Source organism: Plectropomus leopardus, chromosome 1, assembly GCF_026936395.1.
Source record: "Plectropomus leopardus strain MGB_pleo_1.0 chromosome 1, ASM2693639v1, whole genome shotgun sequence".
Classification (NCBI taxonomy): Eukaryota; Metazoa; Chordata; class Actinopteri; order Perciformes; family Serranidae; genus Plectropomus; species Plectropomus leopardus.
Genome location: NC_142176.1, coordinates 9,680,533 through 9,707,294, shown reverse-complemented (window position 1 = coordinate 9,707,294; position 26,762 = coordinate 9,680,533). Strand labels below are relative to the sequence as shown.

The window sequence follows — 26,762 nt, the reverse complement described above, 5'->3', positions numbered from 1 at the left end:
AATAATAATAATGATAATCTTAATTTATAGAGCATTTTTCAAAACAAAATATCTTCACAAGGCAGCAAAATAAAACAGACAAGTCATAAAATCAACTGTTTTTTTAAAGAAAAGAGATTAAAAAAACATGTAGTCAGTGGTATAGTGGAGGGTATATGCGTGTATTTTATATGTTTTTCCTGTGCGTTTGCATTATACCCACCTATTAGCCTAAATGCCACTGAATATACAGGAGGGTGTACCCACTTCCTCCTCTGTAACCTACACATTTACCTCATCGTACACCCACCTCATCAACTACAAGTACACCACTGAATTTATAAACCAAAGAATTAAAAGACAGTTCAAAGGAAATTAAAACTCAAGTACATTCAGGAAAGCATTCAGATAAGAGTGCGTTTTAAAAAGGGACTCAAAAGAGATCACTGACTCAGCCGAACTAATTTCTTCAGGCAGAACTTTCCAGAGCCTCGGGGCCTCTGGAGCAGACAAAAGTCCTCCGCCCGAGGCTCTCAAAGCACGTACTGGTGCAAACACTACAAAGAGGTTATCGATATGGCAGCTAGAGAGGCCATGTAATCAGTAATACCTTAAAATTTATTTGAAAACATACTCGGAGCCAGGTGTGATCATGTCTCTGTTATTGATTGTTGATTAATCATATAGTTGTTTCTAAAGTAAACCGTTTTCTGGTTGCAGGTTCAAAATGTTCAGGTTTTCTTGCTCTTTAACTTACATAAATGATCTACATTTTATGTCGTTATTCTATATCCTTGTGTATTAGGGGCACTTTTTACTGTAACACAAGTTTTTGGGGTTTTTTTTAAGTAAACTGAGGAATGAGTGATGGTGGTTAGTTTCCGTGGGCATGAAAAACAGAACAAATACAGAATTTCAGGACTGCAACTTGCAGTCTTTCTTGAAAATATCAAATAGTCTATTTTGGTCTTTAATAATGGTCTGTAAAATCTCCCGGAGACAAAGTTTATATATATTTATATTGTTTGTTTTGTCGAAAACTCGAAGATTTTCACTTTACATTCACAAAAGAGTTTGAAAACTGGCAAATATTCTTATTTAAGAAGTTGAAACTGATGCATTATTTGCATTTTTGCTTCACAAAACCGCTTGATTATAAAGTTTGTTGCCAATTTTTACTTGTTTGGTCAATTATCAACTTATTGTTTCAGCTCCAGTGAATTATTACTCCGTTTGTGGTGTAAGAAATCTATTGATATTGAAAGTATCATTTTAAATACAGTTCTGCAGTAATGATAATAATCTATACTTTTTTTTTTTTTTTTACTTGTCTTGTATAAAGTCTGAAGTTGGTTGGCAGTCTCTGGCCCTTGGGTGTAGAATTTGAAATCGACCTCAATCACTCCTCAGTCCCTCCTCAACTTCCTTTTTCTCCTCCTCCAGAGTCGGTGAGGAACACGCCAAGTACGGAGCCCCTCCCTCCAGCCACCGCCTCCTCCCAGGTCTCCTGCCCCTCGGAGATCATGGCCGACCCTGAGGGCAGCTACCACGGCTCCACCACCACAGAGGAGGAGGCCAGCTACTCCAGCAACCTGCCGCCCCACCGCTCGGCTCACCCGCATGCCCACGCCCACCCGCTCAAGAGCTTCGCCGTACCTGCCATCCCAGCCACCGGCCATCCAACGTACGAGTCTGCTGCCCTGCCCAGCACTCCCCTGCTGGCTCAGACCGGTGAGCAGAGACACACACACACACACACACACACACACACACACACACACACACACACACACACACAAATCAGTGTGTCAGTTCAGGTCAGGGGAGAGAACAAGACTGCCGACTGTCATGCAAGCTGTTCACACTGTGACCAGGCAACGACCCGCAATCTGCACACTTGCTCCAGCTCATTTGTAATCATCTTGGTGCAGATATTTTGATGAAATTTTCTTTAAATTATTCAGATTATTACAAAATTTAATGGCAATGTTTATCATGAGGAGAGATTGTGTCTATGTCTTTGCATTTGAGTTTAAATCTGATGATATTCTGAGTTTGATATCGTCTGTGTGATATCTGTACAGACTGTGAAAACAAATTTCCTCCATAGAGGACAATAAAGTACAAAGCCAAGCCTGAACCGCGTGTTGCATAAAAAGACCAAAGCCAGCAGTGTTAGTTTGTCTCTCAAAACTTTCACACCAGAGCTTTGATCTCTGCCAGAGCTCGACTGAGACCAACCAGAGCCGCAGGGTTTGGGCCGGGCTATAATTTCTTAATATTCTCCTTGGCTTGAATCAGGTCGGGTTCTCACCAATTTGCTGGTGTGTGTGTGTTTTTCTTAATGAGTGGCAGTTCTGGTGCATGAATGGCAGGAGTTGCATTTGGCTGAATCAAGAAAGAAAGAGAGTCAATGATGGGGGACAGAAAAATAGACCAATATAGTGGAAACCAGGGAAGAAAAAGACAGAGAGCACAAAAGAGGGACTGCAAGGTGGTTTTAATGGTAGAAATTTGTGTTTTTAATCAAGCCGCGGCTGAAAATGGCTGCTGTAGTTGAGGTTCAGGTTGGGCTTTCACAGAAACTCTGCAGGTTCACGTAGGGTCGTTTTTTGGGCCCAATCAAAGCTCTATTACAGACGTCCTCAGCCTGTTGGTGGCACTCAGATCTGAGCCAATCAGTTTGCACTGAAGATTTCAGTCTTTAAAAACGTCACACTTGTTTTAGCAAAAGTTACTGAAACAGGAGTAAATAGGTAAGTATTTTCCAGCTGTTGAGTAATACAAATACTTCTCTAGTGAATATTTGGGTCAGCAGTATGGTGTAATGAAGAAACATGTCACACAGTGCAACAGTGTGGCTCACTGATGTATTTTTGATAGTTTTTGGACAACAAAGGACCTCTATAGCACAGAAGAATCTGCTGTAACAGACTTTGAATTCAGAGCCAGTACTTGTTAGTGGTTATTTTTGGTTTTGGTATTTTCAAAGGACTTTGTCTCTAAAAGACACAAAGTCCTTTGAAAATACTACTCTTTAATAAAACAACAAAAAGTGATTCAGGGTTGATGTATTCATAGGATGACCTCTAGCTCATCTGGTAGGCGCTGAATTTAGGCCGAGGCCTTTGCAGCGGCCTGGGTTTGAGCTGTATGCTGCGTGTTGCTCGTTCTTTCTCCCACGTTTCCTGTCTATCAGCTGTCCTGTCAATAAAGGCAAACACACAAAAGTTTATGCATTCAGTCTTGCAGAAAGCTGTTTTTCATGTCATCTGTGTGTTTGTCAATTTCAGGGGCCCCCACTCACCCCCACGTTGTTAAAACAGCCTCTATCGGAACACTAGGAAGGACACGAACACCGATGATCGTCACTGTGCCCAACGCCCCCGATGTGCCAGAGACCAGCAAGATGCTGGAAGATGTAGACAGCGTGAGTATAGCGCCCCACCCTGGCTGCCCAAAGCAGAGCAGGCTGTTCTTACCTGGCTTCACGGGGGTGAATATGTGATATTTAGCCCTTTTTTAAAAAAATAAAACCAATCACACATTTCCTTCCAAATCCATGTTTTCTTTGGGCACTGGATTATGCAGTTATTGGTTTTAACCACAGTTTCTGTTTGTTCTTTCTCTCTTTTTTCCAACTTCAATCTCACCATTTGATTTGTGGTGTTGTCGGCTGCATTTCGATTCATTTAACTTCTAACAACTGATCGTAACACGACCCATAACCGGAATGATTTTATTTTGACCATTTAATCTCCGTGTCCTAATCATTGATTGGCTGTCGACCATCTGTTCGCTCCTCTTTTGGATGTTTTGCTTTCGTCTGCTGCCTCTTTTCGTTTTTATCGTTTTTTCGACGCTTCAGTCCCATTGACCCATCCCCCCCTCCCCCGGCTCGCCTCACCCCACCCATTCAACTCCCCGATCCTCTGTGAGAGATCCCTGACTGACCCTCTCCTCCTCTCCTTTCCTCTCTTCTCCTCCCTTCCTTCCTCCCTCCTTCCAGGTGCTTGCCTCCCTCCCCCTGCCCCTCCCCGCCCCCGCAGTAACCCTGTTCCTCTCCCTCAGAGCTACGAGCCCGACGAGCTGACCGAGGAAATGGCCCACCTCGAGGGCCTCATGAAGGACCTGAACGCCATCACCACAGTGCCATGAGCATGCACACACACCTACACACGCAAACACACACACACTTTCTCTGTCATCCACACGAACACACACTCTAACGTCAAACACACCCAAACACAAGCCTTGGGAGCCAGAGGCTGGTGGACACAAAATGGCTTCTTGTGCCCAAGAAAACTCCCCCTGCAGAGAAAAAAAACAAAACGAAAAACAAACTGAAACTTAGGAACTTTTTTTCGGCTTACCTTGCTCAATCTCAGGAAGGAGATTGCCATGAGAGGGAAGAAAAAGTGACAACGCTTCATCTTTTTATGAAGAACCATTCTCAGAGACAATGAACTTTTAAAACATTGGTCGCTTTCAAACCGAAAGATTGTGAATTTTTTCCTCAGCAAAAATATGCGCGGTTGGTTTTTTTTGTGGCGGCTCGCTCGAGACGAGACGACGGTTGATTCAATGTCAAAAGGAGAAAGTCCCAAAATATGCTGGTTTTAATGTTGGTGCTCATGCGGCGCAGTCTACACACAGTGTTTGTTTTAGTGTTTTCTTTGTGCATTTTGTATATCTATTGGGCCGTTTCAGTGAAGTGAACATTGGATATCAGCCCCTCCCTCTTTACAAGCCTACATTATCATAAACTTGGTCATTTTTTTTTGTTTTTACCCCCTTGTGTCATATATTGTGCCATGACTTTTTATTATTTTCTATGTTATTGTATTATTTTTTTTACTCACATATCCTTATAAACATGTACATATGTTGTGTTTTTTTTAAAACTGCCTCATTCTTTTAATGTTTCCCATGTTTCATTATTGTTATTTGGGATGAAAGTTGGGAAGTGAAGCTCAGTTTTCATAGCAAAAGGGGAGAGATGTGTTTTTTCTTTCTTCTCTGGCATTTTTTTCCCCCTTTGTACATTAAAACGGCTTCTTTTTCCGTCTTTTGTTGTTGTGGGAGCTCCGTTTTAAAAGCCTTACCAACGTGTTTGTATGTTGGACAGTCGAGACGTCTCCGTGGATGTCGCTCGGAGTTGTGCTGTCACTCACCGCCATGGCAGTTTCTGTGTAGTTCTGTGGGACTTGACAGTATCTCCTCACAGGTCAGGGGTACCAAGGACTCAGGGCGCTGACCCCCACCCCTCCTTAAAAAAAAAAAAAAAATCACATGGCACCCAATCAGTCAATCACCTGCAACAGACGAGTTATCTTTTATATGAGAAGTTCGATCGAATGTGTGTTCCAAAAACCAATATTTGGTTTCAGACGTCCGTACTGCTGAACCACGTGTGCATTTTCCCGCAGCGGAGTGTGTTTGCCGTTTTTATTTTTCCCTGCTGTTCTTCATCAGATGCCCTGGTTCTTTTACAAATCTTATAAGATGCAAAGATGTTGGCCTTTTGAATGGGACTCCCAGATTTTTTTTTACATGGTAGTTTTTGTATGAAGAAAAAAAAAGAAGCTTGTTCTATACACAAATCCGATGTAAAAAGGAAAAAAAAAGTTCATCTAAGAAACTAGTTTTTCATTACCCTCTTACCCAAAGAAATTTGTCATTTGCAATCATAGTAATTTGCTCTACTTTTGTGAATACCATGTTTCTCATAAATGTACATCATCATGAATGTCAATATAACTGTAAGAGATTTTAACTATGGATACAAACAAGGAACAAGTTTTGGTGGGAAAAAAATGATTGAAAACAGAAGTGGGGAGAAAAAAAAAGGACCGGACTCCATTTGGGAAATAATCTATTGAGTTGTAAACAGTTGAACCTGTATTGCACTTTTTCACAATTTTTGAAAAGTACATTTCTTACATATCTTGTGTTTTAAATATCAAAAGCTGTTTGTGTAACGTAGTGTCCTAGGTAAGCAGCAGGCAGCTGGTCTCGTTTTTTATGTTCATTTTTTTCTTTGCTCCAGAGGTGATATGAATTTGAGCAGCCGGGTTGTTTACTCCGCAGCTCATGATGAGGAATTCTGTTGTTGCTTGTTCATGTACAGAGCTTTCTTTGCTTTCTGTAGAAAAAAAAAATCTGTGGCTTTTTAAAAAATGTTGAAAAAAGGTTTGGGAAAAAAAGATGTTTTTTTATTGGTGCTCCTATACATTGTGTATACAAACTATTATGAATACTAACAAAGTAAATGTTTCTGCTTGTCTTCTTTTCATCAAACATTATCAGGATGCCTGGTGACGCCGGCTGATTTTCGTCTGTTTTCGGGCTGTTGGTTGAACTACAGATTGTATTTGTACTTTATCTGCAACCACACAGCGGACATAAAAATTTAAGGTTTTTAGCACACTGTTTCACAACAATTTGTGAACAGGAAGTGGCTGCCATACTGTTTCCTGTGTTGTTAAAACAGAAGCTGAGGCTCACATCAACCATCAGTGGGAGCGTTCATTGCTATGAGGCGATGCAGTGCATTCTGGTAGTTGTAGGTTTTCTACCTCTTGAGCAAAAGTGAATGCCTCTTTCTCTGTTTTCGCTGGTCATATAGCCCTAATTTAAAACTATTTGTGTATTTCTACTACAAACTCAACCAAGATTTATGATGACATCATCTTTCCAGCTGTGAAATCGTTCTCTGAGGTATTTTACATGAGTATTTCCATTATAAGCTACTTTCTACTTTTACTCTACGACAATATTGCGCTTTTTGACATCACCTGAATATTAATCTACACATTCGGATTATTCAAACAAAATATAAATTAACAAATGACGATGTGTTATTATGGATTAAGCTACCGGACAGTAATTAAATTCAGCTCCACCTTTACCAGCATCAACATTAAAGTGATGCTTACATGTGAATGCTACTAACTATACTCCAGCGATATTATATCTATGATTCGCAAATTGGTCATTTTACATAATGAGTACTTTTACTTTTGGTACTTTTAATATATTTTGATATCTATACTAAGATTTTGAATGCAGGCATTTACTTGTAACACAGTATTGTCACACTGTGGTATTGCTACATATTCAAAGGTAAAATACTGGAGTACTTCTTTAAAGTCTACAGTATATCCAGTCAACAGAAAACAAACCAGAGACAACTTTGACAATAGATTTATTTTTTCAGCAGTTTTTTAAGAAAACTGCCAAATATCTGCTGTTTGCAACTTCTGACATGTTGGTTTACTTTTCTAATATCTCTGAATGTTGGTCAGACAAAACAAGCAATTTAAATATTTCAGTTTCTTGACAACAGTCGTGAGTCAGGGCGTGACTCTAGGTTTGGTTTAAATTGCCATGAATAAGAAATCTAACAAAAGCACAAGTTTCATGTTTAAGTTTTTCAGCCTCACGTTGTTAAAGAATGAAAGCCACTTTGTATTGTCATTATTTGTATGGTCTCAGATTCTTAAAGGCCCATAAATACTCTCATCTCATTTTATGTTTTCTTTTTCTTAGACTACCTTCAAGCTGATTGACTAACCTGTTTGTCGGTTTCATGATTTGTAAATCCTGAACTCTTAGATCAGATTTCTAGCTTCATCATCATGTGAGAGAGTAAAATCTGGCTTTCTGCCTGCGTGGCTGATGGAAGTGACTCACTCAGCATTTGGCTGCCTGTTGTTAATTTTAAGTTTCAAGTTGATGCAGCTGAAAAAAGTGTGGCATGAGATTAAATTAAACTGCAACACACTTGAATAAACCATGACATTTGAAAAAGCAGACACGTTCAAAGTCAGATAAATGAATTGAAGTAAGTTAAGAGCACAGGAAAGATGAAGTGAAATGGAAAAAAATGAGATGGCTTCAACTCAAAACACTGCGTCGAAGAAGTACTGATAAAGTAAAAGAATGGGCTTTTATTCACAGCTCATACAGTCTGTCACAACCATTTTAACTTCACTGTTGCAGGTGAATAAACATCTGGCACTCCTGTGCATAAATGTAATGTGATTTGACGAACCATTGGAAAAGTTTGTTCACTTCAGGTAAGTTGCAGAGATACTGTCTGTGTGTAAATGAAGGTAAATTCAGCTAGTAAAATAAAATTGATATATTCTACTTTTTCAGTGTCTTAAAGCTTTTAAAATATTTGACTGAAAAAACACCCCATTCCTAAGATTAAATTTTATTCCTTATGAGCTGTTCCATAAATGGGCAGCAGGGCAGTTGGCCACTTTTCCTGTTTACTAATTCACCTTTAAGAAAAGATTAAAATATTGTCCTTATACAGTAAAGTATAAAGTATCTCAGAATTATACTTAAACACTTGAGTAAATTTACTTAGATGCTACATCAAGTCTGAAGTACAGATATTAAAAATATTGAAAATGAGTCCAGTAATAATAGGCTAATTAATAATAATTAATAAATAAATAAATAATAAATACATAAATAATAATAAATGTTATTTATACAGCATATTTCAAAACAAAGTTACTAAGTAGTTCAACCAGTAATGAAACATTTCAGGGAAGCATATGCAGCATAATACAAAAATTATACTTTTTGTTTTCTAAAAAAAAAAATATATATTTTCAGTCAGATTTTGTAGATACTTTATGAGACACTCAACTTTTACTATTTAAAGCCACGTTTCCGGAGGCTTTAATTGAGCAGGTCTTTGCTGTGTGGTGTCCTGTTGCTAGGCGACCAGCAGGTGTCGCCGCCGCCGTTTCCTCGCGCTTGTAACATCCGCCTACGTCAGTCCCTCTCACAACACGGAATATGGCGGCCAGCTCGGATCGGATTCCTCCTCCTTTCCCCTCCTCAGAGGAGCCGGGAGCCGGACTGTCTGACATGGCAGACGGGGACAGCGACGAGGGAGAGGACATCTTCGTCAGTAACGTATGTTTACAGCTCATTCTCGTGAATTAAATCCTCCGCGTGGCGCTTAATGTCTGAGGCAGGGAGCCAGCCTCTTTATCTGATCTGACCTGCATTCACGGCAGCAGCCAAAATAACTGGGAGCTACCCGACAGAGAGGCGAGAAATTAGGTCACTTTTGTGACAAAAAGCTGCGAAACCGATTCAGAAAGTTGGACGAAGTTAGTTAGAGCAGAAATTGAGCCGTTTTGGACTCGCAGCTAGCTTGTTTTGCATTGATTTTTGGCTTGTTTTCGGCCTGCCCTGGTTCATAATTGTTAGTTTAAAGAGGCTCCTGTGTAGCTGTATTTGTATTTTTTTTGTTAGGAATTTAAGTTTGCTAGTTGAAGAAATGTCCACCTTACATGACCCGAGGCAGACACTTTCCTTTTCCTCCTTATCTGTCAGTAACCGATTTAACGGTCATGAGACCAAATAACTGTCCTCCCCATGTCAACGCCTGTGTGTGTACCAGTGCAGGAAAATACTCAGATCGTGTACTTACATATAAGAAGAAATATCATAGTCTAACATACTCCATTACAATTAAGTCCTAAAATTTAATGTTATATAAAAGGAGTACTACAGAAATATTACCATCAAAAACTAAAAAAAAAACTAAAAAACTAAAATAATAATATCAACACACTGATACAGTTTCTAGGTTGAAACATTATTTGATATTTATGAACAAAGCATGAGTTATGAAATATTTTGATCTGCTTTTATTTTTTAAATTTCTAAATTTCCCCTGTGCCGGAAAATACCCATGTCCAAGACAAGACTTCACAACTTCAAACTAATAAAAGAATGAGTTAAAAGCCTTCAAAATGAGAAACTTTGTTTTATTTTTTTTAAATATTGGCCTTCTAACCCTTTGAAACCTCGAGCAACATCACTTTTGTTGTGCTGCTTTCAGATGCCTTTCACATGTATTTAAAACTTTGAGTGCTAAGCAAATTGGTGCAAAATATTTTAGAAATATTGGGAAAAATACAGTTTGGCAAGAAATGTTCCACAAATTGCAAGGACTTTGTAAATTTAGAAAAATATTTTCTAAATTTTATTTTAAAATAGCCAGGAAAAGATATCTAGGGAAAGGAAAAAAGTATATTAAACATGTTAGTACATATTTGAAATTATGTTGCAAAATTATTCAAATTTTTAAGCAATTTTCATGCCATGTCCTTGTTTTTTATTTTTTTGTTTTTACTTCTTTTCTTTTTTTTTAAAGACGTGTCCCAGATTTTCTTTGACAATATATTTTTTATCAGGCTTAAAATGGGTTCCTGTTTTCTAAAAAGTTGGGAATGCTGCTAATGGCACTAGTAGGCTCTCTGTTTTTTAATTAATTCATAAAATAATTTTGCTGCTGGGTGTGTAAAATGTAAACTCTGTGGCCCCTCTGAATTATGATGTACGAACCAGTATTTTGTTGAACATTTAGAGATCTCTATGCATCTCTATGCAAAAATAATATAGCTGTTGTGAAGTTGCCATAAATATCTAACTTTTTATTCATTCCTCCACATCTTACCTTTAGAAAAACACTGGGAGGTTGGCCCACTCCGAGGTTTAATAGTCTGGACTTTTCCCCAGCTTAATTAAAGAATTTAAAAGATTTTTAGTCCCAATTCTCAAGAATGAATGACAGATACTAACTATCAAAAGTAAAAGTACACTTTATGCAAAAAAAAGAGTGTGGAGTAAAATTTGAAATTGCATGAAAAGAAGTGACTTAAGTTATATACAGTTACCTCAGATATGTACATGAGTACAGTATTCAATAAAATATACTTTGTTACATTCCACTGCTGGTATTTCCCAAGCGTTTCTGTGTCTCATTAAAGACACGTGTCCTTCCTGTCTGCAGAGTAACCCTGTGGCTGTCAGTCGAGGAGTTTCTCAGCCCGACCACGTCAGCGAAGAGCCTCCAGATCTGTTCAGTGAGGAGGAGGCCAGCAGCACCACTGCCAAATCCAACGGAGTTCACTCCGATGATGACAACGACCTGTTTGCAGGTACCAACAATTCATGGACATTTTATCCAGCTTGGTTTAAATTTCGCAGTGCTTGCAGGCCCTAAAACGAATCCAGAGTCTTGTAAGATGGTTTATTTTACGCCTAATGGTACTAGATGAAACGGCATTCCTCTGATTTGAAAGCATCGAGCTCAGTTTACGAGTCATGAGACTAAACACTTGAACAGCTGATATCATCTCTGCTTGAGCTGCAGCCACAGACTACTCTGATCATCGCTTAAACCACTGATCATTTTTGTTTTCAACCTTAGGAAATAGCGAACCTGATGCTTGTTTTGTCTGCTGTCACAAAGATACTCAATTCATATTGATATTAAAAAGAAAAGCAGCAAATCATGACATTTAAAAAGCTGGAACCAGTGAATGTTGTTTTTGCTTTATAATTGCTTGCTACTATTGATCCACTAATCAATCAATCTACTACACGTTTTAGATCTAGCTTTGAGACTGGGAATGTATTACAGTGAGCCAATATTACAAACTTTGGGCATGAAAGTTTGAAATATGTGGCCTTTGTTTTTTGTCACATAGTTGAGATATCTCTGCTTCTGCTGTATCAGTTTTACTACTCTTTTTTTTAAAAGTCTGTCTGTGCAATACAACAGCACCCAGTGCTTGTTAAATAAAGTCAGGGATTCAAACATAAGGTTTGTTTTGGTTTTGTTACCCTAATTTCAAGTATCATATTACAGTGATAACTTGTGTTTCATTACAGGCAAACTTTTAGTGCTTTACATTCAATATGTAGCCCACAATGAGAGCAGTAACGTGCAATAAAATAGAAATACGAGTACGACCTGCGCTAAGAAAAAAAAGATCAAAGAGAAAGTGCAAGAAAAATGACATTGAAAAAGACATTTCCAAACCATAACAGCTAATCTCAAGCAAAAATAGAAAGGTTTTAAGTTTAATTTTGAGCTTGGACATAATTTTTAATGTGTCTCAGGTCAGAATAAGAAAATAATTTGACCATAAATTCAAGTTCTTCCCTCACTGCTTTAAATACGAAGACATATTAAGAAATATGAAAGGGATAGTTCACTCAGAAATTAAAATTAGTCATATCCTCTGTTGTATCTGCTCACCTTCATGCCGACGGAAAGTCGAGTGAAGTTTTGAATTATCCCTCTAAGGTCAGTCCTCAAAAAGTGCCGAGCCTTTATTTCCAAGCATATAATCTTGTTGTCATGCGGTCAACAGCCTACAGGAGTTTAAAAGGGAAACAGAGAATTATCAGACGTTGTCATTAAACTCACTTTAACAGAGGAATAAAACAGGTTGAAATCAAGTTTTGTGAAATGACAAGTTGTGATGGGCATCAAAATTAGTCATGTACATGAAAATGGTAACTTTTCCATCGTGAAGTTCTAATTTCTAACTAATATTTAATCTAATGAAATTTTCTATTTTTTTTCTGGACAAAGCAGATGTGGTGCTGTTTCATGACATAATGTGTTATCCCTTCTGAGGTACTCTTTAGTCATCTGTGTTTCTGGTTTTTTTTGGATGACGAGAGCCAAACATTAATTAGAAGTCTTTCCTCAGAGGCACATGTGGAGCTCAGCACAGACACGGCCGACAGCTCTGCTCGCAAGGAGCTCTCCACCTCCTCTGGCCCCCGTCCTGCCTCCTCCTTCACTCAGAGCCCTGCAGCCATGCAGCCCACCTCCTTGGAGCAGGTACGGCCACAGCTGAGCTGAGCTTCCTGCGAACTTGGAAACAATTAATTACATCCGTGCTTTTGGAATGCACACTATGTAATCGGCAGCTAACCTGCCTCTAACAGCCTGTTGTGCTCTTCTTGTTGATAACAGTTGGAGGAGGAGGAAGCCAAGGACAGTTTTGACGTGGATGTTGCCGTCACAAACCCAGAGAAAGTTGGTCAGTCTCATTTTTCCATATTTTCTGTCTGTAAAACTATGATACAAAGAAATAAATTATTTAGAAAGTCGCTGGATAACTATAGTGCTGAAAAGTTTTTATCAACTTCTAAATGCACTGACATATTTGTTTTAGAGTGACACATTATTAATTCTCATCTTTAATGTATTTTCAATGTTTCTGTCCTCGTAGGAGACGGCATGAATGCATATGTGGCCTACAAAGTATCCACCAGGGTCTGTAGTTAAGCTCATATCGATACATATTTTTTGTGTACTTTTACATGGCTCCTAAAACTGCAATTATGTCTAAATCTTAATTTCTTAATTTCCTGTCCCTGTCTCTGCTTTCAGACCTCCTTGGCCATGTTCAAGAGTAAAGCCTTCTCTGTGAGGAGGCGTTATAGTGACTTTTTGGGTCTTTATGAGAAGCTGTCGGTCAAACAGACGCTCCACGGCTGCATCATCCCACCACCACCAGAGAAAAGTGTCGTAGGTGAGTGTCCTGGTTGTCTTTTTTTTTTTTTTTTTTTAAGTCTGTGTGTTTTTGTTTTTTGTGATTGTCCCTTTTGGTGATTGTTTTCATCATTTGGACCAACAGGAATGACCAAAGTGAAGGTGGGAATGGACGACCCGTCATCGGTAGAGTTTGTGGAGAGAAGAAGAGCAGCTCTGGAGAGGCAAGGATCCAAACATGTTTCACACAGTGACCTCTTTAAAAGACTGCTTCACCCTTCAAATGACCATTTGTATTCAGTCATCCTGTGATATGTTGGATTTCCTCATGAAAACTGTTTTTTTCTCTCGCATGCCTCTGGTTAGTAAATAATCCAAAAACAGAGAAAAATTCTACATTAATTAAAGTCATAGGGGTCCGCATTTGAATACAGCAAAACTATATCGAAACATCTGTTTACAAACTCGAGAGTTTAATCCAAGTTTCATTTATCCAATCGTGTGCTTAAGACAGCCCAAGCAGACAGGGAACTGAACTTAAGTAAAACTTATTGGTGCTCTTTTCAAGCCAAGACTCCATTGACAAAAACAGCAATTATACTTTCTGAACATGGGGGCTGCTGGTCTCCCACTGCCTCAATCAGTAGTTTGTGTGACTTCGGTGTTTTAAAGGTTTATTTTTTTTTCGGCTTCACCAATGTCACAACACAAACTACCGATCGAAACAGCGGTGAACCAGCAGCTCCCATTTTCAGCGATGTAAGGTTACTGTTTTTGTCAATGAAGTCTGGCTGGCTTTTAGGAGAGCATAGATGTTTATTTTCAGTTCAGTCACCTGTTGGAGAGCGCCGACTGTTTGAGAAATACTAAGCATACGACAGGATGAATGAGACTTTAATTACACTGCATGAGTTGTGTGTGAGTTTGTAAAAAGATGTTTTGACACAGTTGTGCTGTTGTTACACACATACCCAAAGACTTCAGTTCATCAGCAGTTTTCTCTGTATTTGGATTCTTCGCTCAGCATAGTAAAAAAATGATAAAGCATGATAAAAAAACAAAATTTTCTTTACAAATTCAGGATCCATGTGATAAGTCATTGATTTACAAATGGTCATTTTGGGGGAGAAGTATTCTTTTAATGAGATAATAACATTCATACTTGTTCTTTTTAACTTGATTCTGCCCGTGCCCGTGTTTTTGTGTTCATGTGTTTGTGTTATTTTCTTCGTTCCTCTTACTTACGTCATCTTGCTGCCTCTGTTTTTTCTAGGTATCTTCAGAGAGTGGTGTCTCATCCGTTGTTACTACAAGATCCTGACGTGCGTGAGTTCTTGGAGAGGGAGGAGGTGGGTATTTTAAGACATAAAAACATTTTCCAGTAGCAGTAATCTGGTTATTGACGGTTATGACATTTGAGCCATGCATGTGTTTGTTTTCAGCTACCCAGAGCAGTGAACACGCAGGCACTGAGTGGAGCCGGCTTTCTCAAGATGATCAATAAGGCGTCAGATGCTGTCAACAAGATGACCATCAAGATGAATGAATCTGACACTGTAAGGGGACTCCGGATGACGTGTTTTCCTGAGACGATTGTGCATCTAGCCTGCACATAGAGTTAACTATGAAAATAATTCTGTCATAAAAGACATATTGTTGGATGAACCACGTTAGATCAATAGAGGCACCATAAAGTTGTGATGCAATAAATATACAAAAGTTGGACAATATGGACAAAAATTTGTATTTCGATTAAAAAAAAACAAATAAAATAAGCAAAATTATAGCAAGACAAACCGGCCCAACACTCTGGAAGTTATGAGACATTTTTTTGTTTTTTCTCTTGATATTTTCTCTGTTTGTCTCAGTGGTTCGAGGACAAGTTCCAGGAGGTGGAAAATGAGGAGCAGCAGTTGAGGAAGCTCCAGGCCGTGGTCGACTCTCTGGTCAACCACAGAAAGGGTGAGTCTCATCTGCCTTTCACGACTTGTCTTTGTCTGCTGAAATTTTATTGAATCGAAGTGGAAGTTTCAAACTGAGGAAACAGAAGAGTACAGTCTAGCTGCCTGGTCTTTTAGGCTGAAACAAACAACACTGAATAAGTTTTCTGTTTCCAAAACCAGAGCTGTGTGGGAACACGGCAGTATTTGCCAAAAGTATGGCCATGTTGGGAAACTCTGAAGACAACACAGCCCTGTCGAGGGCCCTCTCCCAGCTGGCAGAGGTGGAGGATAAGATGGAGCAGCTGCATCAGGAGCAGGCGGCCAGTGACTTCTTCATCTTCGCAGAGCTGTTGGCCGACTACATTCGCCTGCTGGGTGCTATGCGGGTGAGATCACAGCTGCAGAATGGTAGTTTTTCAGTAGGAAGAAGTAAAGATACGATAATGTGAAAAGTAAAGCTTGAGTAGTTCATGAGACCTGGACTAAAATGAAAAAAAAAACTAAAATATTTTAAGCCACCATCATCTACTAGATTACATAAATTGATTTTAATGTGAGGAACAAAATGTAGTAAAAAAAAGTGGGCAGGATCACTTATACATAACAATGTGTTCATTAGTGAGGGATGAATTGTGATTTAAATCAGGAAATTGCAAAAAGTGTCTGTTGAGCCAGTTGAGATGAAACTAATCTCTGCAACTGTGAGCAGTGTTTTTTAACAGTGCAGTATGTACAACTCTTTCTCTCTTAACCCTTCATTTTGTCGGAGCAACATAAATACAGCAGTAGGAGCACGCTTTCACAGGGTTCCCGTGGAACCTTTAAAATTTTTTAGTCATTTAATCAATTAATCTAAAAAATAAGTCCTTGATTGATATTAAAATGTCTTAAAAAGATCTTGAAAAGTCTTAAAAATGATGAGACATTGGAAGTACTATTGGAGATTTTTCTGAATTGTTTTTCTGATGTTGCATTATAAAATTTCAAAATATTAAAGAATGCCTCACCAAAAAGTCATATTTTACGTTGCAATAAATATTTGGGCAACAGTCTAACTGATGTAGGCTCGTGTTTTTTTCCTTCAGCTTTAGCTACTGTAAAATTACTAAAATGCTGTCTTAAATTTAATTCTGAGTGGCATTCAAAAAGTCTTTGAAAGTCTTAAATCCCACTTTCTTAAGGCTGTAGGAACCCTGTTTAATAACTTTTGATAAACCTGTGGCGTTGTGCGAGGTCACAGTTTTACTGCGTGTGCTACCTGTTCTCTGTTTGGTATATGGAGTGATCGGGTATTGTGTGTCCACAGGGGTGTTTTGACCAGCGCGTGCGGGCGTGGCAGCGATGGCAGGAGGCTCAGAGCACACTCCAGAAGAAGAGAGAGGCCGAGGCAAAGCTGCTGTGGGCCAACAAGCCGGACAAACTGCAGCAAGCCAAAGAAGACATCACTGAGGTAACAGACACAGTGAACATCCAGCTGCTGCAGCATCAAAACAAGCTGTAAAGGTCTTTACATGAACACAAGTTCTTTCAGGGCATTTTAGATTTTAAATAAAACAGCTTGATTGTCATATTAGTTTGACCTGAAGGGAGTATGAGATCCTACCTAGCTGACCTATAGTCATTTTTCACTACTTTCTGACATTTTGTAGACTGAAAAAAATGATAAATAGATCAATACATATAACTAATTATTTGCAGCCCTCTCTTTAAAACTGCAAAAATAATGTGTTGGATGTGATTCAGTGTCTTTATACTAGAAATGAAGAATGCTGAAACATTATCACAACTCCAGTGACAATTCACCTACATACCTGTTGTAGTATTTTGTGCCATCAGTGTTTTATTCTCAGTAAAAATATTTCCTGTTTCTTTATAGATGTTTTCAGATTAGATCAGTGTTTTTAAACTAGGACATCTTGTGTGCAAAAACCTGTCTGTAGTTCTTTAGAATAAGCATCTGATGTATATTTTTTTACTGTTTAAAGGATGTGGTGTTCGACAATTTTAATATCACATGCTGGAAAATATCAAGACATTGATATTTTGTGATTGTTTTTGTTTTCCTCCTCCTGTTTGTCCTCAGTGGGAGGCGAAGGTCACTCAGTACGAGAGAGATTTTGACAGAATTGGCATGACTGTACGCAAGGAGGTTCTCAGGTTTGAGGTATGTTTATGTGATTATAATTGCTATTAAAAGCTTGTTTATATCATTATGACAACTGTGGATCAAAGTAGATGTTATGTGGGTTTTTGTTTGGTTTTTTCTTTTTTTAAAAAGATACTATTCTCAGTCTATTTAAATGCTCTTTTAAAGGTCTGGTGTGTAGTATTTAGAGGGAAATGGAATATTATAAGTATAAGTATGTTTTCTTAAGTGTATATTCACCTGAAAATAAGTATCGTGTTTTCGTTACCTTAGAATGAGCCGCTTATATCTACATAAGGAGCAGATCTTTGTTAATGGAGATCGCCATGTTGCACTGCCATATTTCTATAATAGCTCAGAGACAAACCAAACATTGGCTCTTAATAGGACCAGTCGTATTTTGGCATCAGCCACCCCTCTGTGACAAAAGTTTGGGAAAAACAGATTTTTTTAAACTTGAAACTCTACTCAGTGTTTTTACTAGTTTTAAACACCTGGTCAGTTTGTTTCAGAGAGGAAGAGACCTCTGCGGATCATTTTGGCTCTCAGTAAAAACCTCCTGAATATCTGAATTTCAAGGTTTAAGAGAAAAAACATGAACACATATGAGCAGGTGGTAGGCTAACGGCCCAGCCACACAAGGTCAGAGAAACACTGATTGGTAAAGTGAAACTGCTTTATTCAATGTTTTTACTGGTGTAAATCACCGGGACCGTTTGTTTTGAAGAGGAGGGGACCTTTGCAGATAATTCGGCTCACTGTAAAAACCTCCTGAACGTCAGGATCCAAAATAATGTAAGCACACATTCAGTTATCAGAACAAAAAGGTGAGCACAGCGCACATGGCAGGCGCTGGGCGAGGCACCTTCCTGACACGCCAAACAGCATAGAAGAAACTGATAGATTTGTAACATGTTTTTACTGGCTTTAATCGTCGGGTCCTTTTGTTTTGAAGAGGAAGAAAAGTTTCAGTTAGTTAAAATCTGCAATCCTCACCACTAGACACCATTAAATCCCCCTTAGTCTTAAACACTGCTCCTTTAAATGTATTTTATGGTGACCCTGACGAATGCCAAAAGCTTCTTGGAAGTAGGTGAAGTTTTGCCAGAAATTTCTTCAACTGGCTTTTCCATTGGCAGAGAGCTTGAGACGTGACAACACTTCTGTCTTTTCAGAAAGAAAAAGCCAAGGACTTCAGGACCCAGATAGTCAAATATTTGGAGGCAATGCTGCAGTCTCAACAACGGGTAATCTTTCAGCTATGTCAATATCATATTCACCATGTACACTTTATTCAGTGGGTTTAACGTTACTATAAAACTGTGTTATCATTATTATGTGTATTATTATGATAATAACTTCTAAATATTGTGGTTATTATTAGAATGCCTTGAAATATGAAGTGATGACAACACATTTTAACTTTTTTTATTTTTCTCACCCTGATTGTATTGCAGCTTGTAAAGTTTTGGGAGGCGTTCCTGCCTGAGGCAAAGGCAATAGCTTAATGAAGAGGGAGACTTTTTAAAGACCCCAACTGCCTTTTTTAACACTTTACCTCTTGACCAGGAACTGAGAGGACAATTTTGAAACACACAAGAAACTTCCATCCATTTTTTTCTTTCTTTTGTCTTTTTAATCATAGTGTATTCTCTTATCTTGTACAGTTCTTTTTGATATAATAAGCTGCCGCATTTACGAAACATTTCTTTGGCATAATTCCTTGTTTATGATTGAAAGATGGTATAAAGCAGGAGATGCACCTGGCCGTAGTATTTGTAAAAACCCACTGTCTTCAGTGGGCTATATATTTATGTTTCTTGGTTAAACCAGTATAATAAAGTGTTAACACAGAGGTACTGCCCTTGAGCAACATTGTCTATAGTTTACATTAGAAGATAGACGTTTGTAAGTCATTCCAGCCTCTAACAGCTTATGTTGATGGATGCATGTCAGATACCGTTTCGATGCACTAAAATGCATTTCACAGTTGGAAAAGCTGTTTTTTAAACAAAATACCACTATTGATGACTGAGGTCATTTACCAGGAGTATTAGCACATTGTTATTGCAACACATATTAGATCATAGAAATCATATTAAAACTCACATTTGGTGAGGTTACAGGCTTGTCGGAGTTGTGACAAAATGATAACAGAAATGTGATGTTACAGTGAGTGCAGGTTAAGAAAATGCAGTCACTGCTTTGTTTTCTATGATGATGTATTTGCTAGAGTCATGTTTATTGTATTAATCCACTTCTTCCGCAACAGTTTACTTAGATTTCTTGAGGCCCAAAGTAACTCATCTGGAAGTGCTGCGGAGATTGTTTGCTGCCTGTAAATGACTGTTGACATGTATGTACACATGTACAGTACTTGAATTAAATCATACAACTACATTCAGATATTAGTAATCATACATGTTTTGATGAATCGGTTTAGCAATGACAGAAAAGGCACAGACATTCAAGTGATATGGTCCCTTATTTTCTTATTCAGCATTTGTAGTTTTTCAGTCATGTCATATTTACGTAAGAATGTGCTTTATTTTTGTAACCACTTTGCATTAGCACACACATTTTCCTGGAAATGCTAAACAGGTAGATGTACAAAATAAATATGATTGGTTAAGCTTTGGCACTGGTGTTGTGTGTACTTATTTTTACTTTGTGGGATTTTTTAAATTTCATTTCGGAAGTCCTTCGGGCTTAACGGTGTTAAAAGGCCCTCTTGTAATTGCAATGATTTTGTGTCTTTTTCAGAAGCATTTTAAAGGTTGACCATGACTTTTAAGTCCTGCTGTCTTTTCGTGCTGTAGACAGTCTGTCTGAACCACATATTAAATACACTCATGCACGTGGCGCAGGGTATAATTTCTTGGCAGAACTATTCAAGTGCCAAACTTATTTAGATAAAATCTAATTTTAAAATCTTCTGTGCATCCTGAGCAATGAGAGACAGACTCATTCTTCCCTCTGCACAGCCCAATGCATTTTATCTTTCCATGAAACTGATTTGTAATGCGAAACTGCTTCATGTAGTATTTTAATCTGTTAAACATCCTGGTTTGTTTATTTTGGAGAGGAAGCAACCAATGCGGATAATTCGTCTTCTGTTTAAAATCCACTTTAGCAATTAACCCTGTTGGTATTTTAACTAGGAGAAGTTTAAGCTGGTTACGATCTGCAATCCTCACTACTAGATCACACTAAATCCCCCACACTGCTCCTTTAAATGTGTATCTGTAGTCCACAGAGGCAAAATTATCCAAATCTTACATAAAAGCTACAATTATTTATATAAAAAAATGTGCAAAATGTGTGTCTCATAACTTAGTTTCTCCTTCTTTCCATGACCCTTTAGATTAATAAGGTGACCCTTGGGAGGGGCCCAACCCCTATGTATAACCAGTGGACTTAAGCTGACTGTAAAATCGCCAAGACCATCTCCACCACCAGCAGCTACAACAGTAACCTGCTGCTCTGACACTCATGCACAGTGGTGGAATGTAATAAAGTACATTTACTCAATTACTGTATCTGAGTACAAATTTAAAGTACTTGTACTTTACGTGCGTATTTCTTTTTCATGCCAGTTTATACTTTTACCCCACTACATTTCAGAGGGAATACATTATACTTCACTACATTTATCTGAACACTGAAGTTACTTTGCAGATTAGGATTTTTGCATTAAACCACAAGAGTTTCAAAATATAATGTTTTTTATAAGTTAAATAACCAGTTTATACAAGTACAGCTGATACCGTTCATTGACATAAGAATTTCCAACTGTTTTGATAGACGTTTAAGTTTGTTTTTATTTTTCTTCATTTTTTACAAATAATTTTAAGATTTGGGGGTTGGTTCTATTTCTTAATAATAATTTTAGGGTTTGGGGGGGGTTTCCTTCTAAATTTTTGTATAAAATTCAACTTTTTCCTTTTTCTCCTATTTTTACATAATGTAAAATCTTATTTTTTTGAAAAACTTTGAGTTTGGGGTGCTATTTTAAATAACTTTGAAGGGTCTGGGGTGTGTTTTGTTTGTTTTTTGTAATTAATATTTTGAGTTTTAGGGTGGGTTGTTTTCTAGTATTTTTAAGTATATTTTCCTGATTATACTTAATTTTACTTAAGCATCAACAATACATCAGTAGTAACCGTAGTATAATGTCACATAGAATCAGTTATCAGTCACAGGAGACATTTTACTGCAGACTGAGGACTTTTCCCTGACAGATGTTACAGTAACATTAAAAAAAATATTAATAATTTTAGGAAAACTACAGATGTTTCTCCTTAAGCCTCCCTGAGAAGACAAATGTTTTTCTTCATATTGAGGAATATTTCATGCAAATAAACGTGCTTTTGTTCCTCTGCATCAGAATATCTTTAAATCTGTTATTTATTTAAAGACATTCATTGCTGTCACCTTATTAGGGATGCAAACTTTGAGCAATTTTTCCCAAAAATATTCATTTGACATTTTTTATGTTATTGTAACATTTTTCAAAAAATATACTAAATATTTTTATCTTCTCATATATGACTTTTTAAAGCTTTTCTTTGTCATACATGGTCATAGAGTTAATTAGCCTGTATGAGTCCTGACCTGGAAGTGTGCGTGGTGAAGCGGGCGGTGCCGTTTTTGTACATCCGGTGTGTTCGAACCTTTCACGAGCAGCGAAGAATGGAGCGAGCTGCTAACGACAGTCCGCCGTTAGCGTGAAACATCACTCACAAACAAGTAACACTGAAAACCTCCACATCAAGCTCCGGGGTACTCCTCTACGTTTTGGCGTGACAGACATACAAGCCGTGTCCTGACCGTCTGGATTTATCACAGCGAAGGTGAGCCTGTTGTGTTTGTGTGCGACGAGCTAGCAGAGCAATATTTGATAGTAAGCTTTTTGGTTGTTAGCTAATATTTTCGTTGCTAACGGAGCTAATTTCCTTGTTGCGCTCCGTCCAGCTGTCACCTAGCCATCAGGAGGTGTTAGCCAAGGCGTTAACACCAAGCAATGAGTCTTGTTGTTTTATTTGGTGTCTTTTAAGTCATTGAATTTTATGATTAATATGAAAAAATATATGTGAGTTTTTTTCGGAGGTTATTTTTTAAACCAGAGCAACCACTGTGGCTAAGTAATGTTTGGCTAACGTTAGCTTTGTGGCTGGTTGGTGAGGTTTTCTGCTGGGAAGGTGGAAAGCTAACTCTGCTAACGGCGAGTTAATCGATGTGACCATCACTAATGTTAGACTGCCAAAGGCTCGCTTTGTTCGCGAAACGTTGGCGTTCAAACTGCCAACTCGCTTCCTTGTTTTGATCCGGCTGGAGGGCCCGCTTACAAAGGATCGATCATCTTTATATTAGCCTCAGCTGCCTCTACTAAACACTTCATCACACACAAAGTGTTATCACTGCCTCCCAGTGCAAAGGTAACGGATGCAAAGACGGGATGGTATAGAATATATAATGTATTTTAGCCGAGGCCCCTCCTCAGCCTGGTCACCGTGGAAAGAGATGTATTGAATCAAACTGACGCAAGTTATTTTGATTTTTTTGTCAAGTGTGTATGTAAAGAACAAGTTAAATTGTACCTCAGAATGTGCACGTTTTCTTTGCTTGTGGTCAAAAACGCAAAGATACTCTCTAAGTGCATCTTTTTCTCTTGCTCAAGTGCATATAAAGTAAAATCTGAGAGGTTGAGCTTACTTTTAAGAAATCTTGGAAACCTATTGCCATAAAGTCAGTATAACTGTTAGTCCAAGATTATGTTTACTTGACAGTGCTGTGCAGAAGTCTAAGACCATGTTAAACTTTGTTATTAAAGCAAGGTTATGATTATCATATTTATTTCTCAGTAGTCTCTTTACTTAAATAGAACTAGAACATACAATAGATATGTATACAGTATCAAAAACACAAATATTTAAGAAAAAAACAACTTCATCAGGCTAAAGTTGCAAGTATTTAACGTGACCTCCATTTCCACTTAGCGTATCTTGAACTTTCTTGGGCAGACAGTATGATATTTACAGTACTAGTGTATATACACCATGTTGCATTCGAGTCATGTCCAAAGCTCAATATATATTGTTTGAGTTATCTTTTGTTATGGATGTACATTTCCATGTTTGGTCTTAATACCTTTCTTTGTTGAGCAATACATGCACTATTTGTGACTCACTGGAAGCTGGCTACTATAAAAGGCCACGTCACCTTCACATCATTCCATTCAAAATGCCCAAAATCACACAATTTGACAGGCATCTATAGTGGCCTAAGGCTTTTGCGCAGTAGTATATCTAATTGTGAAATGTACCTAATTTTGGGGAGTTGTAACACAAAAATGGCTAGTGAAATTAACTTGTTTTTTTTATTATATCTGTTTGTGACTGAAGTAAGCCAAGTTAGTCCAAATAAATTGGACAGTCATCGTTACTCAGTAAAATTTAGGGAACTGATTACCTGAGATAAATATTCAAAATCATTCCTTTAAACTATGCTTATGCATATGAGCTGTAATAAACAAAACAGCATTTTAGGTTTTAAAATTTTGCTGAATCTGGGTTGTTGTTTTTGTTTGTTGATTGTAAACTAGTCAATCAAATTTAAATATTCTAAAACATGTCAACAAATCAGAACTTGCAGATACCCAAACTGCACCACATGCAAAATTGTTTTTGTCATTACACAAAATACATGCTTTCCTTACATATTTATATAGAGCACTCAGTTTCCTAAATTGTCCTGAGTAAACACAACTGCCAATTCAGAATAACTTGGTTTACCTAAGTTTCTTACACTTGTAAAGAGCAAGTTAATTGCACTTGTCAATTATAAGTTGAAACAACTTCACAGAATGACGTAAATACAACTGTTAGTAAACTTAACAAGTAGATGTTAACAAATATAACTTAAACCAATAGTCATCTTTACTTACTTTTCCTTCAATGCAATTGTTTCTTAGCTTTCTAAAAAAAAGTAAGATCAACTTGTCACTTTACAGTGTAGATGGCATATTACTAAATCAATAGAGTATTCTGTTACTGTTTATCTAGTAAAATAATTGATTTCTACTAAACATCACAGTGCTTTGAGAGAGCAGTGCAAGCCATTTCTGAAGTCATTTTATTAAAATGCACGTTACCAGCTGGACTGTTGCCCAAATTAAGGCTATGTGGAACTAGCCATAAATTGTTGTTGGCATCTTTTAGAAGAGTTCCACTAAAGGCTGATATAAAATATTTTCTGCACTGCATTTATTCAAAAAGTCATTATGATATAGACGAAATGCCTGCCTGAATAAACTCAGTGTGTATAGACCTTGACTTAGCAAAATCAACATTTAAGTAATTAAATGTGCTTTTCATTCATGTTTGTTGACAACATTTTATTGCTATCTTTAAAGATTTTGCAGATAATTGTTTATTTGACAAACATCTTTTCAATGTCTCATCCTTTATCATATGTGCAGTTAATTACTACACAATGTAGACTTCCTCAGTAGTACTTGAAGTTGTCTTTACAAGATGGTAGTTTACAGATTTTTAAGCAGTGTAGTCAAGTCATTTGAGCTTTTATATCTTTCAGGCAATTTGTTTCATATTTTCACATTTTCAGCAATGTGTTTCCGCTGTCAGCATTCACACACTTCCAAAAGAAAATGCATTTTCTAGTCACTATATAATGTGGACTACCTCAGCAAAGCTCAAGTAAGATGTAAGATGCCTGCTGATCATGCAATATTTATAAGATTTGGGTGGAAAAAAATGTTAATTGTTAACTGATTTTATTTATTTATTTATTTTTTAGAGTATCCCTTGTATTTGAGCGTGTAAACACCATGTGAACAAATATTACCATAACTAAGCCTCATAAAGAGGTTATTCATGTACATGTAATCACACTGAAGTGAAGAAGGGAATCTATTTTAATTGTTATTTTATATATTGGTATCTCTTGATTCAGGTCCTGAAAAGCGCTTTACAAATAAAAATTATTATTATCATTGATAATCTTAATTCCCACCAGTAATAGTTGAGAGCTGGCGTTAAAGAGAGAGAGGCAGCTGTTAGCTGGCACTGCCACAGTAGGAGTCTGCACTATTGGCAGGCCCCCCTCCCGGGCTGATCTTTCCACTGAAGGTTAATCACTCCACTCAGAGCCTTTATGTTTCTGTAAAAATGAAAAGATGTCAACAGATTAGTCATTTTTAATAGATGCTAATCAACTATAAGCACCACTGTTTCTTGAGATATTTTTGCAAATTTGTGGTTTGTAATCAAGGCTTTTAAAGTCTAATATACATTTTCAATGCCACCTCAGTGTGTTACCAATAGAAATATACCAGTGAATAACCCTGGATTTTAAAAGCACCTATTTACCAATTACACCAACTTTCCTGAACTCTTAAAATGCTTCTGTTTTGATTAACAGCATCGTCAGCAATCCCTTTTGCCACTTTTAGTCAGTCAGCCTTGCTGCTTTGGCTTTGTGCCAGTGATTAGACAGTAAATAGTTGTGTTTATGTGTATATTTTGATACTTTCTCCACATTTCACAGGGATTTCTAACAGCATTGTGAAAATAATACTGTTATTATACTATGTTTATGTATTTCTATAAACACCAATTCCTGCATCATCATTTTCAGACTATAACTACAAAATGAAACGGTCTGGTGCATGCTTTCAGTGTGGCACAGATGAGAGATATGCAGCTTGTAGTCACAACGACTCATATTTGAAGGCTTTGTCAGTAAAATGACACATTTCTTAGTTGTGCAGAATGAGCTTAATTTGAAAGTGTGAACAGAATGACCTGCGTATGATTTGTTTAAAATATGCAGTGGTATTACTGCATGGTATTTTGCCTACTTGTATTTTGTGAGTTTAGCTCATCAGTCAAGTTATCACTGCAGTTTTTCAGGAAGCAAAATGAGTGACAATCTAATTATAAGAATGTAAAATATTTGTCTACTTTTTGCATTTAATGTTAAATAGGTTGATTAATCATTGCACATAATGATGTGACTCCTTTAGCGCGCATACAGGCCAAGCCAGAGTCAAATGAAATGCCTTCATGCAAATGAGCACTATATCAAGTATCAGGCTGCACCATCATAAATCTATACCACCATCAAACAGTCAGCCTCATTTACTTATCTGCTCTAGCACAAGCCCAGCTAAAGTTTCCACTATGAAATTACGACATTCAAAGTACACAACTGAACACTACCTCAACTTTTCTTCAACATGGGATTTTTCCCATGTTTAGAAAGCCAGCGTACACACCAAATTTTAGTGTGAGAAGGGTATTTCTGTCCAACTTTGGAACCCATCAACAATCGGTCT

General features: G+C 37.6%; 3 protein-coding genes across 13 annotated transcripts in view; all 3 read left to right on the top strand.

Moving 5' to 3' along the window:
- The window catches only part of neo1a (neogenin 1a), a 217,219-nt gene extending 210,964 nt beyond the window's left edge, over positions 1-6,255 (top strand). For 7 of the 8 annotated variants that reach the window (XM_088074686.1, XM_088074639.1, XM_042491109.2 and 4 more), the window contains 3 exons: positions 1,423-1,710; positions 3,273-3,409; positions 4,051-6,255. In XM_088074686.1, coding sequence (XP_087930812.1) covers positions 1,423-1,710; positions 3,273-3,409; positions 4,051-4,137 — 512 coding nt within the window. In that variant the 3' untranslated portion in view covers positions 4,138-6,255. Of the gene's footprint in view, positions 1-1,422; positions 1,711-3,272; positions 3,410-3,847; positions 3,989-4,050 lie in introns of those variants that run through there. The other variant, XM_088074759.1, reaches the window with a different exon arrangement.
- A 2,504-nt stretch (positions 6,256-8,759) lies between these two features.
- LOC121946566 (sorting nexin-1-like) lies at positions 8,760-20,042 on the top strand. The gene is made up of 15 exons (XM_042491187.2): positions 8,760-8,919; positions 10,811-10,958; positions 12,525-12,658; positions 12,794-12,860; positions 13,053-13,096; positions 13,214-13,355; positions 13,461-13,539; positions 14,589-14,664; positions 14,758-14,871; positions 15,184-15,277; positions 15,439-15,644; positions 16,565-16,708; positions 17,342-17,422; positions 18,580-18,651; positions 18,862-20,042. Exons 1-15 carry the CDS (start codon positions 8,800-8,802, stop codon positions 18,910-18,912), a joined length of 1,572 nt encoding a protein of 523 aa, XP_042347121.2. The 5' UTR covers positions 8,760-8,799; the 3' UTR covers positions 18,913-20,042.
- Positions 20,043-22,056: 2,014 nt separating this feature from the next.
- csnk1g1 (casein kinase 1, gamma 1) overlaps positions 22,057-26,762 on the top strand; it is a 50,664-nt gene continuing 45,958 nt past the window's right edge. For 2 of the 4 annotated variants that reach the window (XM_088074228.1, XM_088074130.1), the window contains exon 1: positions 22,057-22,257. The gene's annotated coding sequence lies outside the window, so the exon portion shown is untranslated. The remainder of the gene's footprint in view (positions 22,258-26,762) is intronic. The other 2 variants (XM_042491208.2, XM_042491199.2) reach the window with 1 other exon arrangement.

Excerpts from the sequence above, each read along its gene's own strand:
- LOC121946566 (XM_042491187.2), top strand. The coding sequence starts at position 8,800 with ATGGCGGCCAGCTCGGATCGGATTCCTCCTCCTTTCCCCTCCTCAGAG. Across the intron at positions 13,540-14,588 it reads AGAAGAGCAGCTCTGGAGAG|GTATCTTCAGAGAGTGGTGT; the intron begins GCAAGGATCCAA and ends TGTTTTTTCTAG. Across the intron at positions 16,709-17,341 it reads CCAAAGAAGACATCACTGAG|TGGGAGGCGAAGGTCACTCA; the intron begins GTAACAGACACA and ends GTTTGTCCTCAG.